This window comes from Oryzias latipes, chromosome 14 (assembly GCF_053564925.1).
Source record: "Oryzias latipes strain Hd-rR chromosome 14, Olatipes_Hd-rR_3.1".
Taxonomy (NCBI): Eukaryota; Metazoa; Chordata; class Actinopteri; order Beloniformes; family Adrianichthyidae; genus Oryzias; species Oryzias latipes.
The window spans coordinates 10,454,785-10,472,272 of record NC_136250.1 but is presented as its reverse complement, the minus strand read 5'-3'; the positions used below and the strand labels follow the sequence as shown (position 1 = coordinate 10,472,272).

Sequence of the window (17,488 nt, the reverse complement as noted above, 5' to 3'; positions counted from 1 at the left end):
CATTAATACAGGTTACAGATAGAGGGTAGAAGATCTTCAAGGAGAAGTAACAGATCAACCTTATCCCTTGTGCTATCTTAGATGACCCCACCCTTACATTGACGTGTTCTTCCTACCATGACAAAGGTGGATAAAGGTGGAAAGATTTCAAGTAATCCATGGACACCAGTGAGGTTCACAAATCATTGAAGAAAAAGGGCTCATAGCACTGTCTAGTGGGTCTAGATGACCCAACTCCCAATGTTATAGTGCCTAGGATAGCACAAGGGTTAAGCATAAAAAATTATTTAAATATAAAAAAGTGATTTCCTGAATTCCTTTTTTAACCTCTCTGCACTTTTAAGTGGGACAATTTGTACAATCAGTGACCGTCAAATACTTTTCCGTCACACTGAAACAAAACTTATTTTGATATATTTGATTGTCAGTTTTTTTCCCTTATGAGCTTGTGTTTCACAAGATACTTAATATCCCTTTGTAACAATTGTGGTGACTTTGTCTCACTCCCAGGTTGCCCAACTGCGAAAAGACCAAAGTCCAAGGCAAAGGAACATGTTAAAAATAGAGTACAGGAAGGCATTTCGTCTACTGCTTCTTGTTTGGACTGAGTAAAAGACACAACGGAATTTTTCAAAATTGATTTTATGATCAAAAGTAGTTTAGAGGAGAAAGAAAATGTAAGCACAAAAGTTTGAGCCACGGTGGGAGAGGCGCAGTAAAAAGCTGCGTAAATCTCAGAGGATGACTGCACCACTGTTGCTACGGCATGCGAGGTTCTGTGCAGGCTTTTCCTTCCAGCCTTCCTGTTTTCACCCTCCCCTCCCCGCCATGTCATGTTGTGCAAATGACACAGTAAGAGCAGCCAAATATTTAGGATGAATACAACTATTCTTTCTTCTTGGAAGAAGTCTGCGTGTTTATAAAAGGAAGCTGATCACAGACACGCCATTTACAGGAGCCATTCCATTTGTGCTAAACCAGGCGGCATGACTGCTGCTTCCTCGCTAAGGTCAGACCACTGCTGTGTCATTTCAATATGTGTGACATTTACAGCAACAGGTAATAAAGATAAATAAAACGGACATTTCTGACACTTCAGAAAGGGTTTAAAATCTACAGGGGTATAAAATAAAGCTCAAGCACAAAAAGGATTGCATGAATCAAATAAAAAATGTAAATGTGGAGTAGGAGCGTCTGATTTTAATAAGGATATTTCTTTGTTTTCGTGTGGGCCTTTATGTTTTGGTTTTTTATTTGTTCCGTGAAAAGGTTGAGGAGTCTGCCATCTTCAGGCAAATTAGCTTCATGACAAGTTCTTTAGTGCATGCACTGAAAATATCTAAAAATTAAAATATTTGCATATGTAGTATTTTTTTACAGCACAAACGTACAAATTAAAAAATGTATTTTATCATGTTGGTGCAAGTTGTGTCAGAGTGTGACATACATATTAAGTGATGTTACTAAAGCAAGATGCTTAAGTGCTTTAGCATTTTTTTTTCTTTTTGGTGATTTGCTCCATACTTTGTCTATTTGAAAAATTCTCCTGCCACAATAATAAGAAAAAGGAAAATCTTATACTGACATAGCATACAAATCTACCCCCCCCCCCCCCCCCCCCCCCCCGTAAAAAACTGTTTTTTGGAATAGATCTTCATGTTAATCCCTTGGACCACTGTAACTGTGGGTAAAAAGTAGGATCTTTTACTCACCCGTTTTCAAGTTAGCGAGATCAGACGAATATTTTCAGTATAACTGGCCACAGCAGCTTAAAATGCCGGTATAAATCTAAAAATTAGCTTTTTACAGCAAATACTGATTTGACATTTTTCCCTTGAACACGGGATACATTGTGAGTTTTTTTGAAAATAGTTTATATTATATTCATGACTTAGTCAGGGACTTCTGTAAACACTTTTTGCCACAGACTGATCGGTTTTCAGTGTGATTTTGGCCCACTAAAAGCCTGCACAGGTTATCCTTGTGCAATGCGTTTTCGTCTCTGGATCCAGCGCTTCAAAATTTCCTTGATCTCTTTGGTTCTGAGACAGTAGATGAATGGATTGCTCAGTGGAGGAAAGAAGCTGTAGAAGAGGGTGGTGATTATCCGCTTGTCAGCCGTCATTGTTAGGTTAGGAAAGAACGGTGTGGAGTAAACAAAAAAGCGTGGGATGTAGTAGATAGAGATGATACAGCCTTGGGTGGCACAGGTAGAAATGGTCTTCTTTTTGCCCTGCAGAGAATACAATTTCCTTTATAAATGTCCAAAAATAGTATTCTTAACCCTTGTGCTATCTTAGATGACCCCACCTTTACATTGACATGTTCTCCCTACCATGACAAAGGTGGATAAAGGTGGAAAGATTTCATGTAATCCATGGACACCAGTGAAGATCACAAATCATTAAAAAAAAAAAGGTTCAGCGCACTGTCTAGTGGGTCTAGATGACCCAACTCCCAATGTTAAAGTGCCTATGATAGCACAGGGGTTAAAAAAATAACAATAAAAGGTTAAGCTCACCTGATTGTTGGGCATGCGGAAGACAGAGATGATAATCCAAAAATAGGAGACAATGATGAGGCCTAAAGGAAAATAAAGTATAAACATGGCCGCACCATAGGAGGCCCCATACTGATTTGTCTTCCCACACGAGAGGGCTGTGAGAGACAAAGTGTCACAGAAGGCCTGGATGATTTTGTTGGGTCCACAAAATGAGGCAAAGGTGAAGTTTATGGTGCCAATGCCAGGGAAGATGTGCGCAATGATCCAGCAGAAAACAGTAAGGCCCACCATGTTGGGGACTGTCATCAGAAGGGGATATCTGAGGAAAAAATATAGAAATTAAAAGATTAATTGTATTCTTTCATTGTTACAGAGGTCAAAGAAAGTGAGAAAATAGATTCATTCTATACCTGAAAGGAAAACAAACAGCTAGACATCGGTCCAATGCCATGGTAAGTAAAATAAGGGAGTTTAGGCTCCCAAAGTAATGTATCATGTGTGTTTGGAAAAAACAAGTGTGAATGCCAATAATCCCATCGTTCCACCAGTACCGAGCAATCAGTTTTGGTAAAGCCACCGTAGCAAAGCCTGTAAGGGGGAAAAATGCAAAACACTAAAGAAAAAATTGGAATTACCAAAAGAAATAATTTAGCATTTAAAATGTCATATTTACCGATGTCTGAGAGAGCCAGACTGACCATGATGATGTACATGGGCTTCTGGAGACTGGGCTCTAAACTAAAGATAACGACCAGGATCGAGTTGCCTACCACAGTGATCACATAAAGAAGGAAGAAGATCCATGCCACTAAGTGAAAATATTCCTGCTGGAGATCTGGAAAACCCACAATTATGAATTCTGACACTTTTGTGAAGTTGTTGTTCACTTCACCCATGATGAAAGCAAGTGATCCGTGACAGCAATCGCAGCACCCAAGCAGCCGAAGTGCTGATCTGCGGTTGACGATTTAAAGCAGAGCAGTCAGAAGGCAAGTCATATAAATATGTGCCACTATTTGGAGACAGGCGACGTCAGTAAGAGGTGATTGGTCCAAGTCGATCTGAATCAACGTTTCTATGGCATCCGCTGTCACTAATCAGGTGTGAGCCTGTCTGAAGTTTACACCTCAACCACTGAAAGTGACTCTGGAGAATATTAATAATAATAACAATAATAATAATAATAATAATACCTTTTATTTAAAAGCACCTTTCAAAACACTTAAGGACACTGTAAAACACAATCAAATCACTTTAACAAAATTTTATAAGCACAATAAATAAATTGACATCTTAATAAAATCAGAAAAGGGATGATGAAAAAATGCGATTTGGAAAAGCACATTTAAACAGATAGGTTTTGAGTCTTGATTTGAATATTGAAAAGAAGTCAATGTTACAAGGTCAGGGGGAGAGAGAGTTCCCAGAGTTGGGGAGCTGGGCGGCTGAGGGCACGGCTCGGTACCCTTGTGCTATCCTAGGCACTTTAACATTGGGAGTTGGGTCATCTAGACCCACTAGACAGTGCGCTGAACCTTTTTTCTTCAATGATTTGTGATCCTCACTGGTGTCCATGGATTACATGAAATCTTTCCACCTTTATCCACCTTTGTCATGGTAGGGAGAACAGGTTAATGCAAGGGTGGGGTCGTCTATGATAGCACAAGGTTTAAAACACCAGGGGAGAGGGCTCACTCATTCCAGTTCTCTCATACAGTCAGTGGACTCAGTAGAAGTCCAGCATACCAGTTTGCTAAGAGTCAAACTGGTCTGAAACCAGTGAGCTATTATTTCACTGACTGTTACAGTTTTTCTTAGTCGGTTTAGTACAATTCTCAGATCAGAATGAAATTCCCCAAACTATTTGTTCAATCTTCACATCATGATGTCACTTGGGCAGATCATATAAGCAGTTTCTCACTTCTTTGAACAAGTTGCAATTGCTTTTGGTACATCCATGCAAATGATTATGTCCAATTCTCTGCTCTTTGCTACATTATCAATTGTTCATGTCATGTTGATCAAAATGTATTATATAGTTCACTGTGCAATAGTCTTACTCCTCAAAACACCTAGTCATTAGTTCATCGTTTAAGTCATTAACTGCAAAATGGTTGACCAAGTTGTCATAATGTGACAAAAAGATTTTGCTGCATTGCAAGAGAGGATATTCGCTGTGATGTGGATGAGAATTTGTGTCCTAACATACAAGAACGACAAGAGGTGTAGGAAGACCACACCAATTCCTACTGCACTGCCTGTACTGTTGGACAGAATATTGTCCTATCTTTTTTTTCCCTTTGTGTTACTGTTTGCAGTGGGATTTTTCTATGTTGGTATGACATGGTCTGTCAACATATTACAATATGAACAATAAAAGTGTAAATGTGAATCTTGTCCAGTCTCCTGCAATCAAACAAAAAAGGTGTAACTTCCATTTTACAATAATTGTCATCAAAACTTTAGCCATAGTTTCCATCAGAAACTCCCTCTAAAGTACACAGTTATATTGACAACATGACTAAGTCATTTGACTGTCTTGTTCGTAGACAATGACACAATGACTTGACACTCTGATGGCACTGACATGTTCAATGACATAAAGACTTAGTTTTGAGAGATGAACTAAAGATTTTGAGCAAGTTACAGGCTTTTGCAAGAAATCCATAGTGTTTTGCTGTTTATACAAATTGTTTTGAGAATTGCACACATGTATTTGCAAACTTCAATTCTGATCTGAGAATTGTACTAAAGCGACTGAGAAAAACTGTAATGTGTATATTCAAGGCAAGAGGCACATCAGACAGTGAAAGCTGAAAGAGCTGCTGCCCTCTATTGGCATCTGTATGTAACTACAAGCCTTAACATTATTTTTTTCTCAACGTGGAATGTCAAAAGAAAATTCTGAAAAAAATCATTTTTTACCTTTTCTTGTTTTACAATGAAATAGCAAATTGGAAACCCAACATATTATTTTTTCACTGCAGTTATAAGAAATAAACTGAAACTGAAAATTATTCATCTATTTTGTGTCATAATCTGTCACATGGTGAATTTTATAGTGCTAAAAGAAACACATTTTTTCTGCAGAATTTTTTTGCACAGCTGTGAGCAGAAGAGCTACATAGGGCATGGAGATTCCATTTATCTTGCAGATTTTGCTGATTTTTTAGCTTGTGAACATCATCAACTCTTAACTCCTTTATTTTCATTGTCAACATTGGAACTGGATATTAAATAGGGGCCTGCATACTTTTGGTCAACAAATCCTTTCTCTCTGTTATCTTTTTCCTGGAAATGAAAATCCTTTGATCCACATTTATCCTTATACTCATTTATACTCTCAATTATCTGCCTTTAATCCAAACTACAGGTAAAAGTCTGAGTAATAGTGATCAGGCTGCACTGTGTCTCAATTTCCAGACCAGCTGCAGGGCCCTCCCCCTGGCATCCCCATAATGCCTCACAAGAAAGGTGTTGGCCTGAAATTATCACAATGTCAAAAAAAATGGAATCAATTAAACATGAAGTACTTTTGGAAAGACATTATCTGTCCCAAAAAGTTAATTCACACATTTCTCAGGTGTGTAGTGTAACATAAGTTCAGTTATGTTTGTGTTCAATGACACTTCTGTGAAATAAAACTGTATACTCGGGAGGCAACACTGATTGACAATTAATTTCACATGCTGTAGTGCAAATGGAACAGACAACAGGTGTAAATTATAGGCAATCAGCAAGACAGCCCCAACACATGTGTGGTTCTGCAGGTGGTGACCACAGACCACTTCTCCGTTCCTGCTCTTTCTGGCTGATGTTCTGGTCCCTTTGGAAAACAACCTACAACCTATGCAACTGGTTTAAGTAGTACTGCTCATTCAAGATAGTACATCAATGTGAGCTGTGGCAAAAAGGTTTGAGAAGAGTAAGACGGCACTACCAGGGGACAGCAGTACATTAGGAGACGTGGAGGAGGCCATACGAGGCTGGCAACTCATAAGCCGGACTGCTACCTCAACCTTTGTGCAAGAAAAAGCACTGCCAGAGCTCTACAAAATGACCTCTGGTAGGCCACGTATGATTGTGTCTGCTCAAATGGTCAGAAACAGACTGCATGCAGACATCTTGCAGAATGTTTGGCTTTTTCCAGGGAACACAAAGATTGGAAAATTTACCACAGGTCTTGCCCAAAGTCTGGACACGCCATGGAGAATGTTCTGCTGCCTGCAACATTCTCCAGCATGGCCGGTTTGGGTCAGTGTTGGGTGGCATTTCTTTGGGGAACTGTACAGCCGGAGAAAGCCTGACTGCAATTTGGTACAGGGGTGGGATCCACAGACTCCTGAAGAGACCATATGCTGGCAGTTAGCCCCGAGTTTGTCCTAAAGCAAAATGATGGCAGATCTGCTGGGGTTGGAGTGTATCTGCAGTTCATATAAGACGAAAGCATTAATGCTATGGACTGGCCCCCTGTTCCCCAGACACGAATCCAATCGAACGCATCAAGGACATCATGTCTCACTTTATCCACCAACATCACAATGAACCTCAGTCCACAGATGTTTTAGTCCAGGTCTGGGAGGACAGCACCTCATCAGGAGCATGCCCAGGCCTTGGACGGGGGTTTTACAGGTATGTGGAAGCCACACAAACACTATGGCGCTTTATTTTTACTTGTCATAGGGACATTACATCAAAGTTATATTAGCTTCTAATGTGTTTTTCCACTTTCATTTTGAGTGTGACTCCAAATCCAGGCCTCCATGAGTGAATACATTAGATTTTTTTTTTTTTTTGGTGTAATTTCTGTTGTCAGAAACTGAAACTATATAAAGAAAGTGTTTAATAAGAATGTCATGCATTCAGTTTTAGGATGTACTATCTTAGTGTTCCCTTTATACTTTTGAGCAGAATATATGCTTCTCTTTCATAATTCAAGCTAGTTTTTCTCTGTCTGGGAAGGAATGCAGTAAAAATGTTAAATCGTGTATTTCTATTGGGTCAGCCCTCGTTGATAAGTTTGGGAAAACTTCCATACAGCATGAAGAAATTCCCTACTTGAACGAAAACAAGCTACATCATGTAGGTGGTAAATATTTGTGTTTTCTTCTCTGAAAAGGGGAGAGGTTTGGGGTGTTTGCACAAAGCCTCTGGGGATCAATTAGCTAGATGGTAACAAGTTAGAATAAGAGTACTGTCATAAGAGGAAAGCTTTCAGGAGGGAAAAAGTCTCCAAAGAGAAAACAGAGGTACAGTAACACTGAGGTGTGACTCCCTAAGGGTCGAGCTCAGACTTCATGGAACTGCTTGTTATGAAAGGAAGTCATCTCAACTTATCCCATCCTTAATGGCTGAGTTTATTTTTCTACTATATCATGTCCTCTTTTAGTAGAACAATATCAAAAGACTGTATTACTTCAAAAATGACTCCACATAAACTAAAGAAAACGGAGTCAGCTTTATTGTCGTGGTGTCAAACTGGTACCTTGGACATGAAGCTCAAACATTTATGATGTTAATGCATTATATCCCTTGTGCTATCCTAGGCACTTTAACATTGGGAGTGGGGTCATTTAGACCCACTAGACAGTGCGCTGAACCTTTTTTCTTCAATGATTTGTGATCTTCACTGGTGTCCATGGATTACATGAAATCTTTCCACCTTTATCCACCTTTGTCATGGTAGGGAGAACACGTCAATGTAAGGGTGGGGTCATCTAAGATAGCACAAGGGTTAACTGGTACATGTATTACTTTGTTTGTGTCTCCACGAGGCCTCAAAGGTGACAGACGTTTCAAGTTAAATAGTCAAAGGTGCACCTGAACACTTGTCCATTATATGGCAGCGTAAGGAATGACAAACACACAACTCACCTTCAAATAAAAACAACTCAGTACTTGTGTTTAAAATGTTGGGGTTTGATTAGTACTGTTTCAGTACATAAAAATGAACAGCTCACCAATTGTTTGAGGGGTAGGTAAACAGGACATCTTTTTCATCATCCACTGAAATATTTTTAATTTATAGTGTTAAATTGAACAAAATGATGAGTTTTTTTTTTCCATTTACCTTTTTGTGTTTTTACAGAATAAAAGAAGCTTTTAAAAAGCTCAACAAAACAAGCATTCAGAGCAATTTACTAAATGTCCACATGTTCAAATCATTCACCTTTTTTAATTTCTCCTAAAATAATTTAATTTCAAATAGAAATGTTACAGAAAAATCAGAGACAGCACAAAAATCAAACAAAATATATATTTTATGCATCAGTCTTATTTGAATTGTTACTTTTAAGTATCTTCTAAAATATTTAATTCCAGACCAGATTTTTCACCATGGGATGATTTAAACACCGTACCATGGGAGACAGTTTCATTTATCTGACAACAATATTTAACTAGTTAATCCCTGTGGATTAACAGAACAGCTTCAAAGTCCCAATTGTTTTATTAATCTCTTAGGAAATGTTTTGGCGTCATTTTAATTCCTTCACACTGACATGTATGAATATAATATGGAATAAATGTATGTTTTTTCATATTATATTCAAATTAGTTCAGGGAAGTTTAGGGAATTTTAACAAATTCAATTCTGACTCACTTGTCTTTTGTAAATCATGTATCCAATTTATGTTTATATTTATTTTAAGGGAAACATAAAAAAACCATAACTGCATAAATGGGAAAAAACTAAAACCAAAACGGGTGATAGTACAACTTCACGCAAAATATTAATCAAATTCAAACCAAATATATATTATATCTGATTACACTGTGTGTGTGTGTGTGTGTTTTTTTTTTTTTTTTTTTTTTTTTTTTTTTTTTTTTAATTCATTTGTACCTAGGTAGCAGAAAATGCTCAATATGACACATTTCTTTTCTAGTTTTTATAGGTTCGGGTTGTTTCATGAGATTTAACCCAGAGCTGAATTTGTAAAATACGTTGACCTCTGATCGATAGATTGCAGGTTTGATTCCTGCCTTGTCCCTTGGGCAAGACACTGAACCCCACCTTGGCTTTGGTGGAAGTGCTCAGATCGGAGCAGCCACCACTGTGTGAATATGTGTGCATGGGTGAATGGGACTGTGACTGTAAAGTGCTTTGGGCCTTTGAGGAAGGTGGAAAATCGCTATACAAGTACACGCCATTTTTTTACCATTTCTCTGTGGAGGCAGTAAACAGCAGTCACAGCTCAGGTGGTTGATGGTTAACCCCCAAATACAATCATTAATGCTGAATGTTAACTGTGCGGGACATGGGGGGCTTCAATTTTAGATTTTGTCTAAATGAGGATACAAACCCGTGTGTTTCAGTGTCATTCTTGACATTCTTCATCTTGGACACCAGCATGTTGGTTTCATGGAAATGTAAAACATTCTAGTACTGTTTCTTTTTACATTTTATTAAAATTCCTCAAACAAATTTTAAATTGTACTTCCTATTTTTATTTGTTCGGGGGGAGAAAAGTTTATTTAATAGTTTATTTTCAATCTCACATAGAGTTGATAAATTAAAAAATACAGTTAAGCCAAAAAAACTGTTTGAATACCAATTTAATATTAGTTTAAATTATTCATTGAAGAATGTCAAAGTAATATCAAGTACTGTTGAATTATTATCTTTTATCCTTGTAAATGGCCAGATAAATTATCCAGGTAATAAAAACTTTGTTTCTTTTCTTGTTTTTTTTTTTTGCATGATGACTTTATCTCCCTGGGCTTTCTTTCCCCTGCAGTTGGGGTGAGGTGTTTATCTCATCGCTCAGGCTGTGTCATCACCCTCCAAGAACATTGACAACAAACAGCTAATTACCAGGCTCATTAGACTAACTTTTTCAGGATACAATCAAGGGAATACACTGTTGTTGAGTTGTGGAACCAAAGTTTGTCCACACTTTGATCAAACTGTTTGATCTTTTAAAAATAACCAGAATAAATACTTATCAAATGAGCATTTTTAACAGTGAACTTGACACAAATTTTGTGTTCTTTTGTCAACATGTTAGGCAATCAGTGTCAATCATTAGGGTGATGTTTATTTTGTTAAAGTCATTCTGAAAGTTTTTTTTCTTTTCTTGGCAGTATTAAAAAGACTTTATGAACACTAAGTCCTTCTTTGGATGGCTGAGCAATAGACCAACAGATCTGATCAGCACTCAGTTCCAAATGTGCCTCAGATTAAGTTCTGTGAAAATGTAAGGTGGTGTTAGGCTTTTTCTTTGTATTCATTTCACAGAGTGATGTACAATCATTACAGAAGTATGGATGTTTTTTGTTTTATTTACATCGAATTTCTGAGCCATCAAAATACTGAGTCTCAAAATTAAAAAACGCTGAAATATTCAAGATAGGAAATAATATTTCAGGGCAAAATATTTTACTGTTCGAAAAAGGAAAGGTTTAAAAAATTGAGAGATAATTCAAAGGTTTAAAAAATTCAGAATCTGATGGAACAGAAAAACTTCCACACAGCAGCAACATGTCAGCTATTCAATGATCTTTGGCCTACACGAGGCAAAACATTTTGAAGATATTCTTTTGCTTTTTTCTTTTAAATCACTGTAAACTGCAAGATTACAATAAAAGTAAAAAAGACTATCCATGTTTTTGTTGTTCATGACTGCTTACTTAAAATTTTAGCCTATTAACTGAGATTGTGTGTATGTTTCTGTTAACACTAGGTTGAAAAGGGTAAATGAAGGCACATTTATCTTGGTCTCTCTGAATAAGTCTACAAAAACAGGGTGAGACTTAATAACAGTCTTGCATTGTATTTGCAAAACCTTAAAATAATGTATTGGCCTTTTATTTAAAAGATAAGATTATCAGTCTAAAGTAAAAACAACAATTTGTAGGATGTAATTATTTAGAAGATCCAAAAGTCTGTACCAATGTTTATTTAAAACTTAAAAAAAAGAAAAAGAAATACATCTGTGACTGTCCATTTTCCGCCTGAAGTTCCCACAGAGATGTTGCTTATGCTTTGAAACACCAAACGGTGAGGACAATGCACAGCTGAAAGATTATTAAGTTCCTCTTTATGGATCCTTTTGATAGCTTTCAAAAGGCAAAATTTCAAGTGCAAGGTTTAGTAAAACATTTTGGTGCAAAAAAAAGCATTTTATTTTAGCAAAGCAGAAAAACAAAGTGTTATTTTATCAACTTAATGCTGTTGTGCTGACTTTTTTGATAGTGATTCTACGCTCCCAGCAAACATTTGAGAGGCACTCAAGAACGGATGTTTAGCCCATGGCGTTCATACTGGTCAAGCAGGGAGGGGCTTCTTTTTCTTTTTCAACAATTTACTACAGTTGGAGAAGTGTTGGTGAGAAATGTCAACGCAGGGCAAATCTTGCAATTTGCTCACATGCTTGCAATGGCACATATGGTGAAACTTTAACAGCAAAAAAAGAAAAAAGAAAGAAAAAGAAAAAAGGCTGAAAATGTAACCTTCGCTCTTATTTTGAAATACCAACACAGCTTGATCATTTTCAAATAATTGTTTTCAGTTCTTAATCTGGGAGCTATAAACATTTTCTGAATGTGCAAACTGGGCGGCCGTGGTGCAGCGGTCGACCCATGATCGTAGGACTTCAGGTTCGATTCCCGCCTTGCACGCCCATGAGTCGAAGTGTCCTTGGGCAAGACACTGAACCCCACCGCCTGTGTTTGGCAGCGGAGTCGCCACCAGTGTGTGAATGTGTTTGTGAATGTGTGTGTGACTGGGTGAATGGTTCTGTGACTGTAAAGCGCTTTGTCCTTGTAGGAAGAAAGGCGCTATATAAGTATACGCCATTTACCAAACTCATTTTTGTACAGTTAGTCTTTATCTTTATTATTTTAGAGACATAAATAGCCTTACTGTTTATTCTGATTCTTTTCAAAATAAGACATATTCCATGTTAGACAGAGAAATGTTTTCCAATAATATGTGCTATTTAGTATTATATTTAAAATACTTTTGCATGTCAAATGAGAAAACTCACATAAACACTTAGAAAAGAAAAGGCTTTGAATTTGAAAACTTCAAACCACAAAAAGATTTATGATTTTTCTCATTGAATTATCTCTGGTCAAAAACATGAAATAAAAAAGAGGAACAATGTATTACTACAAAGAAAACAGAACACAGACAAGTAATCAAAGATAATTCAGTAGCCTCTAAACTTTATAATACGTTTTTCAGGGTGGGTGGGTTGGTACTACACCGCTTCCTTAAGGGACTAATGTGAAGTGGTTTATATTTAAGCGATTGACTGAGACTAACTTGAGTCCATAAAAAGGGCTAAGTTCAGGTGAGAAGCAGCAAAAGCCTGCTTCACCTTTTAGCAGAAAAGATCAATATGTTGATTTGTTTTCTTTTGATTCCTATCTCATAATGGACCTTTTTAACTCTGCTTTAGGAAAAAACATCACCTTTGTGCGACCTGCATATTTCATTGTCAGAGGATTCATTGGTATACCAAATGTTGATTATTACTATATCTTTCTATTATTTGTCTATATTGTTTCCGTGGCGGGAAACACAACTGTGATGGCTCTGATTTATCTGGATCACAATCTGAAGACTGCCAAGTATGTAGCGGTTTTTAACCTTGCCTTTGTGGATTTGTTGGGGAGCACAGCTCTTGTTCCAAAGGTCATCGATATCTTTTTGTTTGATCACTACTATGTTCCATACAATGAGTGTATGACATTCTTATTTTTCTGCTTTACCTGTCTGTCAATGCAGGCTCTTAACCTAGTTGCTCTTTGCTATGATCGCCTGGTTGCTATCATGTTTCCTCTGCACTATCAAGTCAGAGTCACACACAAGATCATGCTTTCGATTGTTTTCTTTTTTTGGCTCTTTGTCATAACAGCTGTTTTAATTACTGTTGGTCTTTTAACAAGACTTTCCTTCTGCGATTCACTTGTAATCAACAGTTATTTCTGTGACCATGGCCAAATCTATAAGCTTGCGTGCAATGACAACACTCCCAGTTTAATAATAGGAAATCTGCTGATCGCTATTATTCTGTGGGTTCCTCTTGTAATTATCATGTCTAGTTATGTTTGTATTGGTCACACTCTGGTAAAGATTTCTACAGCTCATGAAAGGGTCAAAGCCTTGAAAACATGTACAGCTCATCTTTCATTGGTTGCAATCTATTTTATACCAATTTTAATCACTTTCACAATGAGAGCAAACATACATCCAAATGCCAGGATCATAAACCTCTCTCTGACCTCTGTTTTCCCTCCAATGCTAAACCCAATCATTTATGTTCTACAGACACAAGAAATCAGAGCATCACTCAGAAAACTGTTTAAAATCAGAAAGCAGTCAAGGGTTATTGGGAAGTAGTTTGTGTAATAAAAAGTCAAACTAATCTTTTGCTGTAGATATTTGAACATTATTTTAAAGCAAGTATCATTCATTTATTCTAAAGATATTTATCTTAAAAAGCTGTCTAGTAATAGATGAGTTATGACTATTTTATATAAAGGTTTCTAAGCTTTGTAACTTAAGGAACAGAAGACAGCATCAATACTAAAGAAGTCTGTAAATGTTTAAAATAAACATTTTTGAGAAGGCACAGCTTTTCTTGTAATTGATATTGATCATTTAAACATGTAAGTGTTATGTTATCCAAACTCATGTAGTTAATTCTCAATGTAGCTAAAACAAGCAGATTTTTTTAAAATTACTTTACCCTGACTAATTGGATTTGGAGGTTTAATTTTTTTAATTGGTGCAACAATGCATACTATGCATCTTTGTGTTACTACTGATGTGTCATGTCTTAAGCTCATCTGCTATTGTTGGCATGAAACAATTTGCAATTGTATTTCATTGCAAACAAAAAGGTTTGTGCATGTAAATGTGTATGTACTTATGTTTAATCAAAATCTAGGCTGGGCTTTATGTAAAGATCATTTGGTTTTCTTTTAGTTGATTTACCTTGATTTACTTTTGTCGATGAAGCGACAGGGCATATGTCGCTATATACGTTTTCTTCTTTCTGCTCCTTTTAATTTATTAATTGTAATAATTTTATTTTGTATTTTGATATCATGTATTGTTTTGAAGTGATTATATGAAATAAATGTTAAAGAAATATATTACCACTCGATCTCGAGGAGAACCTGTTTTTTCAAAGTACTTAAAAGCTTTTGTTCATGTGTTTAATTCAATGTCTTAATACATTTTTCTGGAGGAGAACACACTGGTATGAACTCAGCCAAAGACCTCTGATTGCTTAAAGGAAGGGTCTATAACTCTTAACACTAAAAGAGTTATTTGGACATGTTTTCTTAGTGACCAAAACCCAACAAATAACCACAGGTCACGACCTAGGTATGCAGAACAGCATCTCTAAAAACATAATTTCTACCAGCACGTCCAACCTTGAGGCAGATGGGCAACGGCAGCGGAAGAGCACAGAGTGCCACTCCTATGAACAGGAAACTGAGGCTACAATTCACACAGACTCAGCAAAACTGGACAATAGAAGATTGGAAAACCATTACCTGGCCTGATGAGTCTCCATTTCTGCTGCAGTATTTGGATGGTAGGGTCAGAAATTTGGCGTCAACAGCATGAAAGCATGGATCCGTCCTGCCTTGTGTCAACAGTTCAGGCTGGTGATAGTGGTGTAATGGTGTGGGGGATGTTTTCTTAGGACACTTGGGCCCCTTAGTACCAATCGAGTATTGTTACAATGCCAAAACCTACCTGATTATTGCTGACCAGGTCCATCCCTTTATAGTATTGAAATTAAATGTATGCTACTCTTGTGTGTAACTTAGTGTAGTGATGAATTTTGAACTTAATGATTTGCAAGAAAAGTCCTAAACAGAGATTTCTTGAATAAATTGACTGAAAAAGTCTGATTTTTGAGTCTCAGAGGCCCCTGGTTTGTGTGTATTGTGAACCTTTTGCTTTTTACTGTTAAATACAATTTTGGACATTAGTTTCAATTTGAATTAGTATTAGTTAAAAGGACATGAACCTCTCTAACCTTTCTGTACTGATTGATCGAGGACAGAGCAGATGTATTCTCATTTGTCTCCTGATTGTTGCGTTGTCAAACTCAATAATTAGAAATTTAAAAAAATATTTTTCTTTTGACAAATTATGGGTCAAAAAAGAAAGATTCAACAGTTAAGAGTTTAACAGAGTACTCAAACTTTGAAGCAGACTATACTCTGGACAGTTAGTTTACATTCGGAATCAAAATGCCCAGAACACAGAGGGAGGAGAAAAGGAGTTTAAATGGGACCCACCTTTATGGTCTACCATAAAACACAGAAGGAAGTTACTGGTAGATCTAGAGTGCAGAAATCTGCTGGACTGCTCACTAGTCTTTAGGAAAGAAACAATTTTCCTATTACAATGGAGTTTTTTAATTCTGCCTTAGGAAAAAACATCACTTTTGTGCGGCCTGCTTACTTTAAAATAGTTGGATTTATCGGAATACCCAATATGAATTATTACTATATCTTTCTCTTTTTTGTCTTCTTTGTTTCAGTGCTAGGAAACACAACTGTAATGGCTCTGATTTACCTGGATCATAACCTGAGGTCTGGAAAGTATGTTGCAATTTTTAACCTTGCCTTTGTGGATTTGTTGGGTAACACAGCTCTTGTCCCCAAAGTTATTGATATATTTTTGTTTAACCATTACTATATTTCCTATGGTGAATGCCTGACCTTCTATTTTTTCTGCAACATCTGCCTTTCAATGCAGAGTCTTAACCTGGTTGCTCTCTGCTATGATCGCCTGATTGCTATTTTGTATCCCCTGCATTATCAAGTCAGAGTGACCCCTAAGATCATGCTTTCTATTGTTGCCTTTATTTGGCTCTGTGTTCTCACTTGCGTTTTAATTGCATTAGGTCTATTGACAAGACTTTCCTTTTGTGACTCTGTGGTTATAAACAGCTTCTACTGTGACCATGGCCCAATGTACAGACTAGCATGTAATGATCAAACTCCAAATTTAGTCCATGGAAATCTGTCAATAGCTCTTTTTGCTTGGGTTCCTCTTATAACAATTATCTGTAGTTATATTTGTATTGGTCATACTCTGGCTAAAATTTCCACAGCTAAAGAAAGAATCAAAGCCTTTAAAACATGTACAGCTCATCTTTCAGCCGTGGCAATCTTTTTTATACCAGTGTTAACTGTGTATAATATGAGAGCAAACATTCATCCAAATTACAGAATCATAAACCTGTCTTTGACCACCGTCTTTCCTCCCATGTTAAACCCAATCATTTATGTTCTACAGACACAAGAAATCAGAACATCTTTGAAAAAAATACTCCAATCTAAGATGAACTTAAGGGTGGCATCGAAATGAGTTTCCTTCCAAATGTAAAGTGTCAGTTTGTGCAATGAATGCTGTATACAAGGGCTTTACTGATGAAGGTAAAATGTTTTATTACACTAACCTTGCATAACTAATCATACACCAGAATAAACTGTTTTAGGGTTCAGAATGGAAACATGTTATTAAAGGCAGTGTTGTATGGCTTTGAGCATTTAAGGTTTTAGAAATGTGACCAGATTTTCCATCAGATGCAAAATCAGTATTGACTAAGTTTTCCATTTCATAAACTTATATAATTCTTTGCTACTACAGGAAATTTACATTTTGAATTAAAGTGTACTCTAAAGGTAAAATAAAGTGTATAACAAAACCTATGTTGGCTTGTGACCCTTTATCCCAATCTTCACTAAGTCCCAAGAAGGAAAAACAATGTTCAAATTGAAAACATTGGGGCTCATTTCAACTCAAAAGAAAACTGTTTCCATCTGTGTGCAGTTAAAAGCAGCTAAATTCTCTTTGACCCTGTGCACAATGCTTCCTTGGTTCATCTTTCGCGGTGTTAGCTTGAGACCCTTCATCACCATCTTCACTAAGTGGTTCCATTTTTGAAGAAAATAAAGAATAAATGATGTTCAAACTGAAAACATTGGGGCCCGTTTTTCTTTTTT

The 17,488-nt window shown here is 36.8% G+C and overlaps 3 protein-coding genes across 4 annotated transcripts; 2 read left to right on the top strand and 1 right to left on the bottom strand.

Annotated features, from left to right (window-relative positions):
• Window positions 1–1,658: 1,658 nt before the first annotated feature.
• LOC101167170 (olfactory receptor 6N1-like) lies at window positions 1,659–3,569 on the bottom strand. Its single transcript, XM_078931219.1, has 4 exons — window positions 3,177–3,569; window positions 2,914–3,091; window positions 2,634–2,822; window positions 1,659–2,252 (listed from the first exon to the last, which is right to left on the bottom strand). Exons 1-4 carry the CDS (start codon window positions 3,397–3,399, stop codon window positions 1,976–1,978), a joined length of 867 nt encoding a protein of 288 aa, XP_078787345.1. The 5' UTR covers window positions 3,400–3,569; the 3' UTR covers window positions 1,659–1,975.
• A 2,081-nt stretch (window positions 3,570–5,650) lies between these two features.
• LOC101166683 (olfactory receptor 1C1) lies at window positions 5,651–17,190 on the top strand. 2 transcript variants are annotated; one of them, XR_013647449.1, is made up of 2 exons: window positions 5,651–7,135; window positions 10,240–10,724. XR_013647449.1 is itself a non-coding variant. In XM_004084414.4 (2 exons), exon 2 carries the CDS (start codon window positions 16,038–16,040, stop codon window positions 16,848–16,850), a length of 813 nt encoding a protein of 270 aa, XP_004084462.2. In that variant the 5' UTR covers window positions 5,659–7,135; window positions 16,018–16,037; the 3' UTR covers window positions 16,851–17,190. The 2 variants fall into 2 exon arrangements, 1 of the variants encoding a protein (XP_004084462.2); XM_004084414.4 differs by lacking the exon at window positions 10,240–10,724 and adding an exon at window positions 16,018–17,190 and having other exon boundaries at window positions 5,659–7,135.
• LOC101166928 (olfactory receptor 1) lies at window positions 12,534–14,634 on the top strand. The gene has a single exon (XM_004084415.4). The coding sequence runs from the start codon at window positions 12,882–12,884 to the stop codon at window positions 13,848–13,850; it is 969 nt and encodes a 322-aa protein (XP_004084463.1). The 5' UTR covers window positions 12,534–12,881; the 3' UTR covers window positions 13,851–14,634.
• Window positions 17,191–17,488: the final 298 nt, after the last annotated feature.

Bases quoted from the DNA above. Each gene is read 5' to 3' on its own strand.
- LOC101167170 (XM_078931219.1), bottom strand. From the start codon at position 3,399: ATGGGTGAAGTGAACAACAACTTCACAAAAGTGTCAGAATTCATAATT. The intron at 3,092-3,176 runs GTAAATATGACA...TCCCCCTTACAG, and splicing joins TCTGGCTCTCTCAGACATCG to GCTTTGCTACGGTGGCTTTA. The intron at 2,253-2,633 runs GTATGGGGCCTC...ACATTTATAAAG, and splicing joins TCGTGTGGGAAGACAAATCA to GAAATTGTATTCTCTGCAGG.
- LOC101166928 (XM_004084415.4), top strand. From the start codon at position 12,882: ATGGACCTTTTTAACTCTGCTTTAGGAAAAAACATCACCTTTGTGCGA.
- LOC101166683 (XM_004084414.4), top strand. From the start codon at position 16,038: ATGGCTCTGATTTACCTGGATCATAACCTGAGGTCTGGAAAGTATGTT.